Genomic DNA, 12,441 nt, shown 5'->3' on the forward strand with positions numbered 1-12,441 from the left:
ACTTTGACTCCACCTCGGTCTTAGTCCATTGCATTGGTGACCTCATACTACGTAAACACCATTGCCAATATCCCTCGGACTTTCAACCCCGCCTCCGTAACCTCCGTAAGCTCCGCAACCCCCGAGCTTCGCGGATCGCCTTCGGCACTCTCGCCACTTGTAATGTATTTCTTGCGTTTTCCCCTCATCCCTATTTGGACTACTGCTTCTTCCTATTCTAGCCAGTTAGTCATCATCCCCACTTCCCCTCATCCTCCTGCCCCTCTGGGCCTCGCCCTCCCTACCTCCTTTCGGACGTATCACAGGTCCTGCCTTATGACCTTTGGTACCGCTCCGCTCCTTCTACCCTTTGTTCCCGTTCGGACGTCTTCGTTCCGATTCGGTTACCCTTTGTTCTCCTTGTGCTTTTGCCCCTTCCATTATATATATCGGCGCTTGTACATACTCGTTTTGGTTTAGTCCGAAATCGACCTGAAATGCCCCTAGAGACTTCCTGCTCACCTACTGTGAAATTAAGGACCAAATGGACAAACAGCAATGGCACAGCGCTCCGCTTGAGTCGCTGAGGCCAAGGTCCCTCCACGCTAAGTCTCCGATTCCACTCCGGAGTCGTCCGAATCCGCCTATTCTAACAATGACCCCACATGGGGACTAGCGCACCAAGGGGTGGGGCACCGACTATCCCGCCACCCCATGGGCAGGCAACCCTGTCTGGGTTGCATAAGGGCCTGCCCTCAGAAGGGCAAACCCATGTCGAGGGGAAGAGGGAGAGCATAGGCAACCAACAGCAGACCCTAAAACGGGGACCACTGCCAGAGGTGGCAGGCCGCTGAGTACCTCAGCACCCTATGGGCAAGCTACCCTGCAGGGAAGTGTCCACATGCTATACGAGACCGCCGAACTCAACAAGTTTGGCAAAGTTGAAGCTCCAGTTGATGTAACAATTGACCCCAACTTCCCCATGAGGAGAATAGCAGGGTCAGAAGCGGCACATGAGTGGGAAAGAATTCGTACACTGGTACAAACAGGCCAAAGCCACCTTCAAAAGCGGCAAGGTACACAGAACCCGTCGCGAAAAAGCGAAGGAAACCGAGAAATACTTCTTGGGACTCCTGAGTATTGCAAGACTCGCGGAGGAGTATAATTCCCTGGAGAACAAGGGAAAAATCTCCTGGGAAAGTCTAGGCAAAGCCGCCTATCTAAAGTCCCAGTTCAAACCACTCAGGACTCCTGAGGAACGTGCCACAAGAACTGTGGAGCGGGAAGGGAAAGCTTCCAAATCCTGGGAAAGAGACGCAAGTCTCCACGCTGGACAACCAGGCCAATGACCACCCTTCCCCATGGGAAGAACGGTAGACCTACCGTACTCCACACCTGAGCCAAGTAGCTCAGGAACACAACAACCCGCTCCCACCCAGGGAGCGCCCACTTCGTCGAGCCCACAGCCCGACAATGTAGCCCAGGCTATGTCATCGCATCCGATGCAGCAATCAGATGTCCAGATGAACAACCCAGAGGAAAACCCTCCTCTGGGGCAATAACTCCACCCTTGAGGAAAGGGAAAGTGACATGGTAATATGCCATCGAGGCACCTGTGAAAACACCTTCCCCCAACTTGAGGCCCCACACACAATACTGTATGCGAGGAACCGCAAGTAACAATTGCGGAAATCTCTACTCCATCAAAAGACCCACATCCACCACCGCTCATGTGTAAACACCACTTACACACGAACCCTCACAGAACAAGTGAGGAACACCAAAGACATACAACCTTTGGGTCGAAATTCATTTTCGACAACCTCAACTACTTTTCTCCCTGCGATACCCATGTATTGCCATTCACTTCAAAGTAATGGCCCACACTCACTTATTCCCTAACCCCTTTCTCTCTCCTTCACCGACATGTACAAAAATCGCCCACTTTAAAGTGGCGACAACAAAACACTCATTGATAATTTCTGTCAGGGCAACCACACCTGACCATACAACCCCAGAACCACCTTCCCTAACCTCCCCCCACTTCCCTCATCCTCCCATCTTTCACAACTACAGCCCGCATGCGAACCCGTGGGAAAAATCACGTGGGTCAAGGCGAGCAACTCGCCTTAACCCATGTGACACCTTTTCCGCATCGCGGGAACATGCTCGGCTTCTACCCATAGTCACGCTACGAACTGTACAGTACATTTCCTTTTATAGCAGCCAAGCGGGGAATAGGGAAACTTACCCTTCTTCTCAACTCAATCCCCGCTTAGGCAAGTTGTAGCTACCTTCCATAATACATGACAACTCAATCCCCGCTTAGTGAGTTTGAGGAGCTTGGGATAGGATCCAGCACCTGGCTGCCTGGGACACCGCGAGTGTCCAGCTTTGAGGTAGGGCCGCCCCCGGACGGAGGCCGGGCCCTGACAATTTCAAACTCAATGTAAATCAATTATTAAAACTTTGTTTTCTTCACCATCAACCTTGTATGCGTTGCAAATGCAACGCAAGGGGGGAGAATGTCAGGGCAATAGCCCTGAACCCCAAGCCACATGTAATTAGATACATATAGTCACATGGGTAAGCGGGAACCTCTGGGTAACTGCTTACACACTACCGTAAACTACACACATTTGTATCACTTACAGCTCTGTGTGCTGAGCTACCCAAAGACCTCACACCTGTGTTGACCAGTTGAAGAATCTGTCTTCACTGGTCAACTCCTTATATACTGAGATGAAACAAGAGAGACATCCAAGTCATACAGGTAGTCGCAAAGCCACATGAATTGAGACAGAACTGAAATAGGCAAGACATGTGAGACATCCATCAAGTCTGTCTGGGGTTATGGCTTAACTGTAACACTTTTCCCCCAAAGTTGGGATGGCTGTCAACTCTATAGATCTATTTTCGGTGTGAATAGGAGTGAATACATGCTATGCACCTGCTCTCCAACATTGTTGAATGTTCTAAGTAGGGCTCCTAGCAGATCGGATCAGTCCGGATCCGGATCAGAATCCGCGGATTTTTAGAGGTTTGAAACAAAAACCGTATCCGGCGGTTAGAAATCCATGGATATGCGGATCAACCGCGGATTATAAATAATACGTTCCAACATTATATTTCGTTAGAACGGCCCTGATGAGAGCTTTCTAACAATACCAAATATGTCCATATTGGTGGAGAACTGACAGAGATATGGGGAAAATGGCACAAAGGATGGGTGTCAGATGCCAAATTTGGAAATAACGGGCCTGGGTGGTTAGATAGGACTTGAAAAAATTGGGAGAAAATATGGAAACATAGGAGGGGTATCTAGAAAAGTGGGATATATTTAATCCATGGATAATCTGCCTATCTGCGGACTAGAAACCGCAGATATTATCCTCTCACAAGCCACAGTAGAGTAGGAGTTAGAGTAAATATGGGGAATTTCACCCTTATTTGCCTCAGATCTCCTGCATATCTGCAAGCAATAAATCATGTGATAAAACTACGGATAATCCGCAAATCCGCGGATTAAAAACCGCAGATATTTTCCTCTGAAAATCCAAAACCGGATCCGTGAATTTCCGGATGCAGTTGCGGATATCCCCAGATCATCCGATTCGCTAGGAGCCCTAGTTCTAAGTGTTTGTGATGAACGTTTTACATATTCAAATCAATACAAAAGAGAAAGTTCAACAGCCTCAGAACGTTCATAGGCATCGGCATTTAGGCCTGTTAGGCTGGAGATCGAAAGTTCAATTTGGGTACCTAACAAGGCCTTCTACTGGGGTGTCCGTGGTGTCCGATAGTCTGTTGGAAATGGTAATGATCATTTCAAGCATTATTTTGTTTTTGGCTTACACAACCAAGTGTCAGGCTGGAACGATGAAGTTTTCTTGGTTAATTGCTTTTGCACACGAATCCCGCACACCAGCGTGAATCAAGGTAAATAGCCATCGTAAATGCTCCGCACGTCATAAAATGCGCACTGACACCATCTGAAGTTGGGTAACACAATCCACTTGCTCCGTCCGAGGAGTTCCAGCGGTCGAGTTTATCGGGAATTGTGATCACCACACCGCAAAGCACAATGATCAGTGGTGATCCGAGGCTGACTATGGGGAAGTCAGAGCCCATGTGATTTGCCTGACGGCAACCATCTGTTGGGAAACACATTTGTTAGACCCGAGGAAAGTTCATTTCCGGCGACGGTTTACTATGGTCTGATAGGAGGATAGCCAAATGCAGTTCAGCCTTGCCGGCACCGGTAAAGCTGCCCATGTGGTCTGTCCAAGCGCCTATTCCAAGGTGGAAATCAGCCACTATGACAATCGGAAGTAGAGTGATGAGAATTAAGGTATCCCAGAATCGCATTGCGAGGGTCGGCCAATACTACTTATACAAGTAATGTATGTGGCGTGATAAGTATGTTGGCTAAAAAGTTCGAGCCTTGGTCTCGAGTGGAACACCTAGAGGGCTGAGGAGAAAACGGGGGAACCATTCTTCAATAGGCTTTATACGACTCACTCAATCTTTGGAGAGTGGAAGATGGTTATCGGGATGTGTTGCAAACGGTTGTTGCAGTTGAATAGGAGATGAGACATATGTGCTCGCGACCGCAAGCGACGTGTATTTGCCATCATCTAACCAGATACAATCTGCGTGGGAAAGTTCGATTTAAACCCCACCGTGATAACTGCTACCAACTGCTTACCCCTGTACTGGTAAGTAGGATTTAGGATGCATCAATGGCCGCTCTGCCATGGGCCTGCATCCAGATTCTAACCATATATGCGCTACATTGTCCTGCCGGAATTGAGCAGTGTTGTATACTGATTGCGCGCCCCGAGGAAATTTCCTTTTAAAACACCTTATTCCTGGTTGAATGTATCGGGCCTATTATAAGCACATCCACATGTGAGGCCACTACATGTCTCAATTGGCAGGAATTTCGGCAATATTAATGATGTGGCAGCGAGCAAGAACAGTTCGGAGGATTGTTTTCACTCTTCGAAGACTGAGAAGATACCGGAATCTCCTATAAAGCCTCTGAAGGATGCCCCCCCCTGTTTCTCCTTAGTCCTCTAGGCGTTTCGCTCGAGATCGAGGTTAGATCTTGATTCATGTGGCTGTATATCTATTTATGCAACAGACATTATCTGTAGCAGTCGGCCGACCTTAACAATGCGATTCTGGAATACTTTGGTTCCAATCGCTCTACTTCCGATTGTCATGGCTGAGCTCCACTTTGGACTAGCTGCTTACTCAAGTAAAAAACCATTCGGCCTTGCTTCGTCATCCGGCCACGCTTCATTGCATTGGGTTATCCTCCCAGCCCAGAATGGTGAACCGAAGTCAGAAATGAAATCTTCTCCGGTTTAATGAATATTTTCCCCAACAGCTGGTTGCCTGGAGGCAAATGATCAGGTGGGCGGGTTCCCCACGACGATCATCCCCCTCGGTTCACCCCTGAGCGCTATAATTTGCGGTGTTTTCGTTACGATTTCCTATCGGCTTGACAGGTGGTTCGACGATAATGGAACAAGCGGAGAGTGCCACCAAGTTTATTCAGGACCTTCAGGTGTCTGGTATGCGCATTTTGCGACATGTGTCTCACCTTGGGCGGCAATTTACTTCGAACTGCGCCGGTGCCCCTCATACGTGTGCGAAGGTTGGGTTTGGGATGGTGGAGTGACCAACTCTTCAAAATAAGGGCTATGTCGCGTATGCTCAGTCTCGGATCGGAGAAGTGTATTAATATTGTAAATAACTAGTTGAACTGCTTTTGGTTGGTTGCGAAATCGATTGAGGAGATTGTGTTGTAAATACATGTTTCAGATCGCTTTCCAACAACTTGAATAAGTACCGGCATTGGATCTGATCAAGCTTTGTATGGGAACCGATACCGAAGCTAAGGAAAAAACGCCCAAGCAATGTCGGAGGCGGAGTTTGCCAATTGAACACTGACCGGGGTTGTTATCAGCCGGCAGGTGTCTGAGCGCGATATCAAGTCGATAGTTAGATATCGTGCTCTGCCCAAGTCGTGGACCCTTATGTACCTATTTGGGTGGCCAGCCAGAACAAAAGAGTACAAAGTGGTGCACAACATGAAGTTAAGAGAAGTCCTTTCCGCTGCCTGAGTGGGTGGTTACGATATGTGTGCCCCGGCGCACCATGTCGGCAATAAGGTGACTAGTGGCCCGTCCTCGTCACTGCACTACGTCGGGTTGCCATGTCAACACTTCCCCTCAACCCGACGTCCGTGCATTAGTCTAGTTCATGTACTCCATCCCTAGCATCAGGCAAAACCGGTCATGCTTTACCTTAGCTAGTGACTTCGTTAGAACGTTGGCAGCCATGTCGTTCATCCCAATGAGTTTGAGATTAATGGCACCATCTGCAACACACTCCCTAATAAAGTGGTACCAGACATCGATGTTCTTGGTTGCATATGGTTGACAGGGTTTCAAGAAAGAAGATCCACAGCTCGATTGTCGATGTGCAGGGTCGTGGGCTTTATTGTTCCTTTGTGAAGTTCTTCAAGTAGTCTTCTGAGCCATACTGCTTCCTTGGCTGCTTCGGCAGTGGTGACATATTCTGCATGTGTTGAGGACAGTGCAACTGTCATTTGCTGTTTTGACATCTAGGACACCACTCCTCCTGAGAGAAGGAATGCATATCCTGAGATCGACTTGTGATTCAGCATGTTGTTGGCCCACTTGGTAGTGCCAATGGTGCCTAAACATGCCTGCAAGGGGGCATCTGCAGCGACATTAAAAAGAAATGAGCAGTTCATTAAGAGACTGCAATCTCCCATCATGGGAGATTCAAATCAACAGCAGTCGTCAAACGATGATGAGGATCAACATGATCCGGTAAAAACAACCACCTCAGGGCTGGCCCCTGAAGGTTTTAGAAACTTACGTGGAGTAAGTGCGGGGCCCAATACCCCTAGAACTCCATGACATACCGATCTAACCCAAGCTGGGGAAGATCCCTCACCTCCTCAGGAGGTGATCGGCTTGCACGATAAACGTGTAAGCGCCAAACGATCAGCCCAAAAAGCTGATTGGATAGAGTTGCAGGAAATTCCAGGGCCCAACTATCCCCTGGAGTCCTCCCCCATGCCCCCAAGTCAAGCCCCAAAGGCAGACAAAGGGAAACAAAGGGAAGAGCCTCTGTGTTGGCTATCCAAAAAACTACTGGACTTGTTCCAGGTTCCGTCCAAATGGAGGTGTCATATCCATCCCCGGCCATCGACTTCCAGTCCCTCCGATCCCTCCGTTCCAACTCCGCTCCTCCCTCACTAACCTCGGAGCCCCCGTATTCTGCAAACCTCTCGGTACCCCTCGATGGTCATCACCCCCTCATTTCAATTTATTACCTACGCCTCCCTAAGTACGGAGCCCCGAAGACTTCTGGACAGCTCCGACGTCCGCTAGCGCACCCCCGCCTCCGCAGGGCAATACACTCGCCTGCCCTGCAGAGCCCACCTTTGGGCCTATCCCTCCTTTCCGTTTCCGGGTTAACGCCTGCCTTTCCGCTAACCCCGCGAACCGACTCGTCGGTAATATTCAGTCGGCTAATGTTTTAACCCCGTTAGCTCCGCTCCATTCGGCTCCGCCAATTGCGGAACCGTCTCCGCTGTAACCATATATATATCGCACTTGTACATAGGTTACGCCCCAGTAGTAAAATCAACTAGAGTTACCCCCCTAGGTTCTAATTGCCAGTCAGTAAGTTAGGGCACGGACGTGTCACTAGGCACAGCGCTCTTGGCAGAAGTCGCTGAGGCCGAAGCCCTCCGTTACGGAGACATTCCTTCGTCTTGAATCTGGTCTCTGACAGGAGGATGGAAAGCAAAGACCAACTTCTTCTCAGGCTGGAAGCCCGAGAAGGCACAAAAAAAACGCCCTGAGAGCAGGATCTCCCAGAGTGCAGAAGCTCCAAAAGAACTTCCGCTGTTTACACTACCCCACACCATGCCAGACAAGGCAAGGTCACCAACCTCGGAGGAGGTCTCCAAGATAATGAAGAGGAGGCGAACCGAAATGAGGGAGTTTGCTGAGGAAGCCTTATGGAAAAGTAAGGAAAAACCAGCGAACAGACCCCTCTATGAAAGGGAAGCACCCTCCACAACGGCCTTGCCTAAACAAAGTGAGCATGGAGTGTTCACTCCTAGAACCCCTTCTGGAACCCCCAGAAGCAGCAATGTCAACTGGGGAAAGTCACTGCTCACCCAACCAAACTTCCTCCTGGAAAACCAGGAATCGCACATAATAAATGCAATAAACTCGATCCAAACAAAGATCAAGGAAATGAACCACAATAGTATGGCTCGTCTAGAGATAACTCTAGAAAGAATGACCAATGCAATCGATGCATTGACTGAAAAAATCAGCAAGCAGACAGACTTGCTGAAGGAGATAAACTTCTCACAAAATAGTGAGGAAACAAAAAAAATACCCCCAGGCCATGGGCCAGGACAAAAACAGAACTTGTGAAAAATTCACGAAAAGAACCACCAGTGAAAGCACACTGGAGTATCATCAGCGACTCGACAGAGACGCTAAGGAGATCCTTCTCCCAAGGATAGGAGAAGACAATGCCAAAAGAAGGCATTGTTCAGAAATTAGGAGGAGAATCGGCACATACCAAAGGTTCGGCCAAACATCCACCTTCAACGAACCTCTCAAACAGAGAGGTAACCCAACCACACTCTCTCAAAACAATGAGAGAATCCAAATACAACTTCAGGCAAATTCGCCTGAAACCAAAGAAACGCTGTGAGGAAGATTCCCCCCAGCAAAAACCCCCCCAAAGGAGAGATCTCCATTGGATAGCGACCCTGTGAAGGCAGGGGAGCAAGAGGAGTACCTAGAGAAATGGTACGAAAAGGCCATAAGAATGGCTGAAGTGAGAATACTCACTCCCTACCCAGAGGGAGTGAAGCCTGAAGCCCTAAAAAATGGGCCGGCTTTTCCTGACAAGAAATGGTCAGGGGAGAACGACATGGAATCGTTCTGGCAGTGGTTCACAGAACTACTGGGATTCCTTGCCTCATGAGGATGCAAAGGCCCCCAATTTGACAAAGTCCATCTGGACTGCTTGATTCGTGGATTAGGGGGACCCACATTCGACCTCGAAATTAGACTCCGAGACGAAACCCTCCTCAGAGGAGATGAGGGCATGTTCCTCGAAGTTCTCAACATATTGATGAGAACTTTCATTGAAGCCTCTGCTGCATTGAACATGACAAAGAAGTACTGCAAGGTTAAATACGAAGTGGAAAAAGGCCTAAAACAGTTCTACCTAGAACTGTCCAAAGCAGTGTCCCAGATGGTGACACTGCCAGACCAGGCATCCTTCAATGCCAGGTTCCTAAACTACATTCCCCTCGAATGGAAGAGGGAAATGATCGCTCATGACAGAATCAGAGCGGACTTCTCCTCAAATGAGGAGATGTTAAAAGCAATATCTCGTGTAGATGAGATAATCAATGGGCTGAAGATGTCTTCAGCCTACAAATCGAGTATTATACCCGAACAACCACCATGGCAACCACGAGCCATGGTAGAGCTCTCCCATCAGGAAAGAAGGCTGAAGAGCTGAAATCCAGATGGAAAGAGGATACATCCTCGAAAAACTCGAGGAAAACTGACCAAAAGTCAGTTCCAATTTGCGGCAAATGCGGCAAAATAGGGCAAACAAAAGATTGCCCAAGACACAATGCAATGAGTGATGAAAAACCAAGGCACATAGCCACCATGGAGATTGTGAACACAACAGAAGAAGAGTCAGATGAAAAACCCGAGAACAACTCTGGTAACTCCGGAGCATCAAGCTTCAAAGTAGAGGACCCATACAAAGGACCTCAATACTCACCTGACTCAGAGGGTGAGGAAGTCAACGTTGGGACCATAGAATGGGCCCGATGTCAGTCATCGATTATGATGACATAATTATAAAATCAAACTGGCTGTAGCATGCCAGTTAGAAAACACAGCAGATGAAAAAGTTGCCGAAGCCTTGGTGGAAGCACCAAGAAAAGACGCCTTGGGGAAATACACCAAAGTACCCAAGGAAAACAAGGAGAAAGGGAAGAAGGACCAAAAATCCATCGAAACCCAGACCCCCTTGTTTGATGCAAAATTCCGCATCTCAAAAGACATGGGAAAATACCCTGCAAACAGACCGCTCTCAACAAAGAGAATGCTGATGGCTCATAGAAAAATAGCAGGCGTAAAAGCCTACACGCTATTTGACAGTGGAGCCAAAATGGATGCTATATCACTGGACTTCATCTGCATGGTCCATATCCCAATTCTCCAATTGGAGAACCCAGTCATCCTTCAAATGGGGATGACAGGAACAAGATCACAGATCCTGTTTGGAACAAACATGGATGTTGAAATCAACAGCCATGTAGAAAAACACTACTTCAATGTAATTAACATCAATAGATACGATGCCATATTCGGCGCCCCCTGGCTAAACAAAAACCAGGTCAGCTTAGACTTCCGGTCCCACAAAGTGAGAATGGTGAACAAGGGCAACATAGATACCCTTGGAGTCAGCGAAGACCATGTGATGAGATCACATGGATGGAAAACTCGAGCAAGAGCTCGAGAACAACCAAAAAAGAAGCCCCCCTGACAGGGAGGCAGTGTTATATCCATACATACCCGATCCCAATCTGACTCCTGGACCCCCATCTTCACCACCTCCGGAGTCCTACCCTACCGCTGTCCATTCCGATATTCAACTTCAGACCTGACACCACTCCTCCTCTCACCCTTCATGCCACCTCTACCCTTCTGTCCTTCTCCTGCCCTATCTCCGTCCGCTCCAATACTCACCTCGGACTGAACACCACTCCTCTCGCCACCCTCCTCCTACTCCTCCTCTCACTCCTCCTCTTACTCCTCATGACACCTCCACCCTTCCACCACTCTCCTACCCTTCTCCTGTCTGCTCCGATACTCACCTTTGGACCTGACACCTTTCCTCTCCTCTCTCTTCCCTCTGACCCTCTCCTGCTGACCCTCTGCCAAGTTACGACCTTCCACCACTGTCCCATACCCCATACTTGGACACCACTCGTACCTCTGCTCTGAGATTCTGTCATAGTTCCTACCTCGGACTTTGACTCCACCTTGGCTTTAGTCCATTGCATTGGTGACCTCATACTACGTAAACACCATTGCCAATATTCCTCGGACTTTCAACCCTGCCTCCATAACCTCTGTAAGCTCCATAACCCCCAAGCTCCACAGATCATACTTGGCACTTTCGCCACCTGTAATGTATCTTTTGCGTTTTCCCCTCATCCTTATTTGGACTGCTGCTTCTTCCCATTCTAGCCAGTTAGTCATCATCCCCACTTCCCCTCATCCTCCTGCCCCTCTGGGCTTCGCCCTCCCTACCTCCTTTCGGATGTATCACAGGTTCTGCCCTATGACCTTCGGTACCACTCTGCTTGAGTTGCTGAGGCCAAGGTCCCTCCTTGCTAAGTCTTCAGTTCCCCTCCAGAATTGTCCACCCTCGCCCAGTTCTAACAGGTGGGATTGAAACACACCTCAGGGTAATCAAAAGAAAGTACCCTGAAGGTTGGCCCAATCCTAGTCTGGAAGGACTCTCTATGAACAACCCCGAGTTTGAAATACTCAGGGAGTGGTGGAGAGAGAAATTCGAAACTGTAATGGCACCAGCGCCATTAGAAATGCCTCCCTTGAGGGAGGTGAACCATCGAATTCCATTAAAGGATCCAAACAAGAAAATTTGGGAAAACACCCTGAGATGTCCTGCAGCACTGCAGGAAGCACTAGCGACCAAAATAGATCACTATGTAAGAGCAGGATGGTGGTATCCCACGAACAGCAAGCAAGCATGCCTGCTACTGTGTATCTGCAAAGCAGATGGATCTTTGCGCACGGTAATAGATGCGAGGAATCGTAACTCAAACACGATCCTCGATGTCACACCAATGCCAGACATGCAACTGATCCAAGAATCAGTTGCCAGAGCAACATACTGATCCAAGATTGATATGTCGGATGCGTATGAACAAATATGCATGGATCCAGATGACATTCTCTATGCCCCACAGGACATACAACTTGAACACGATGCAGCAAGGAGACTGCAACGCTCCCTGTACTTTCCAGCACGCGTTGACCTGGGAACCATGAGGAGAAGTAGGCAGATGCCTACACGTCTGGTTTGATGATATATTCACCAGCACAAGCTTGGTGGAGAACCACAATAAAGCATTATTGTGGTTGTTCACTCGCCTCAAGGGGGCAAAGTTCTACATAAGCCGGAAAAAATTCCAGCCATTTGCCCAATCCTAGATGTTCTAGGAAGCTGTGTGGACGAACAAGGCATCCACACCCAAGCAGATGAAATGGAAAAACTCCGCAACTGGTGAGAGCCAGTAGACCACACAGGAGTCCTAAGATTCCTGGG

At 48.6% G+C, this 12,441-nt stretch overlaps 2 protein-coding genes across 2 annotated transcripts; one reads left to right on the forward strand and one right to left on the reverse strand.

Moving 5' to 3' along the window:
• Nucleotides 1-3,852: 3,852 nt before the first annotated feature.
• Nucleotides 3,853-4,247, reverse strand: EI90DRAFT_3085807 (uncharacterized protein). The gene is made up of 2 exons (XM_039062160.1): nt 4,191-4,247; nt 3,853-4,133 (listed from the first exon to the last, which is right to left on the reverse strand). The coding sequence occupies exon 2, from the start codon at nt 4,108-4,110 to the stop codon at nt 3,874-3,876; it is 237 nt and encodes a 78-aa protein (XP_038909295.1). The 5' UTR covers nt 4,111-4,133; nt 4,191-4,247; the 3' UTR covers nt 3,853-3,873.
• Nucleotides 4,248-4,973: 726 nt separating this feature from the next.
• EI90DRAFT_3085810 (uncharacterized protein) lies at nt 4,974-5,759 on the forward strand. The gene is made up of 3 exons (XM_039062161.1): nt 4,974-5,081; nt 5,139-5,317; nt 5,375-5,759. Exons 2-3 carry the CDS (start codon nt 5,158-5,160, stop codon nt 5,683-5,685), a joined length of 471 nt encoding a protein of 156 aa, XP_038909296.1. The 5' UTR covers nt 4,974-5,081; nt 5,139-5,157; the 3' UTR covers nt 5,686-5,759.
• The last annotated feature ends 6,682 nt before the right edge of the window (nt 5,760-12,441 follow it).

Source organism: Cantharellus anzutake (assembly GCF_015039405.1).
Source record: "Cantharellus anzutake strain C23 chromosome Unknown EI90scaffold_113, whole genome shotgun sequence".
NCBI lineage: Eukaryota > Fungi > Basidiomycota > Agaricomycetes > Cantharellales > Hydnaceae > Cantharellus > Cantharellus anzutake.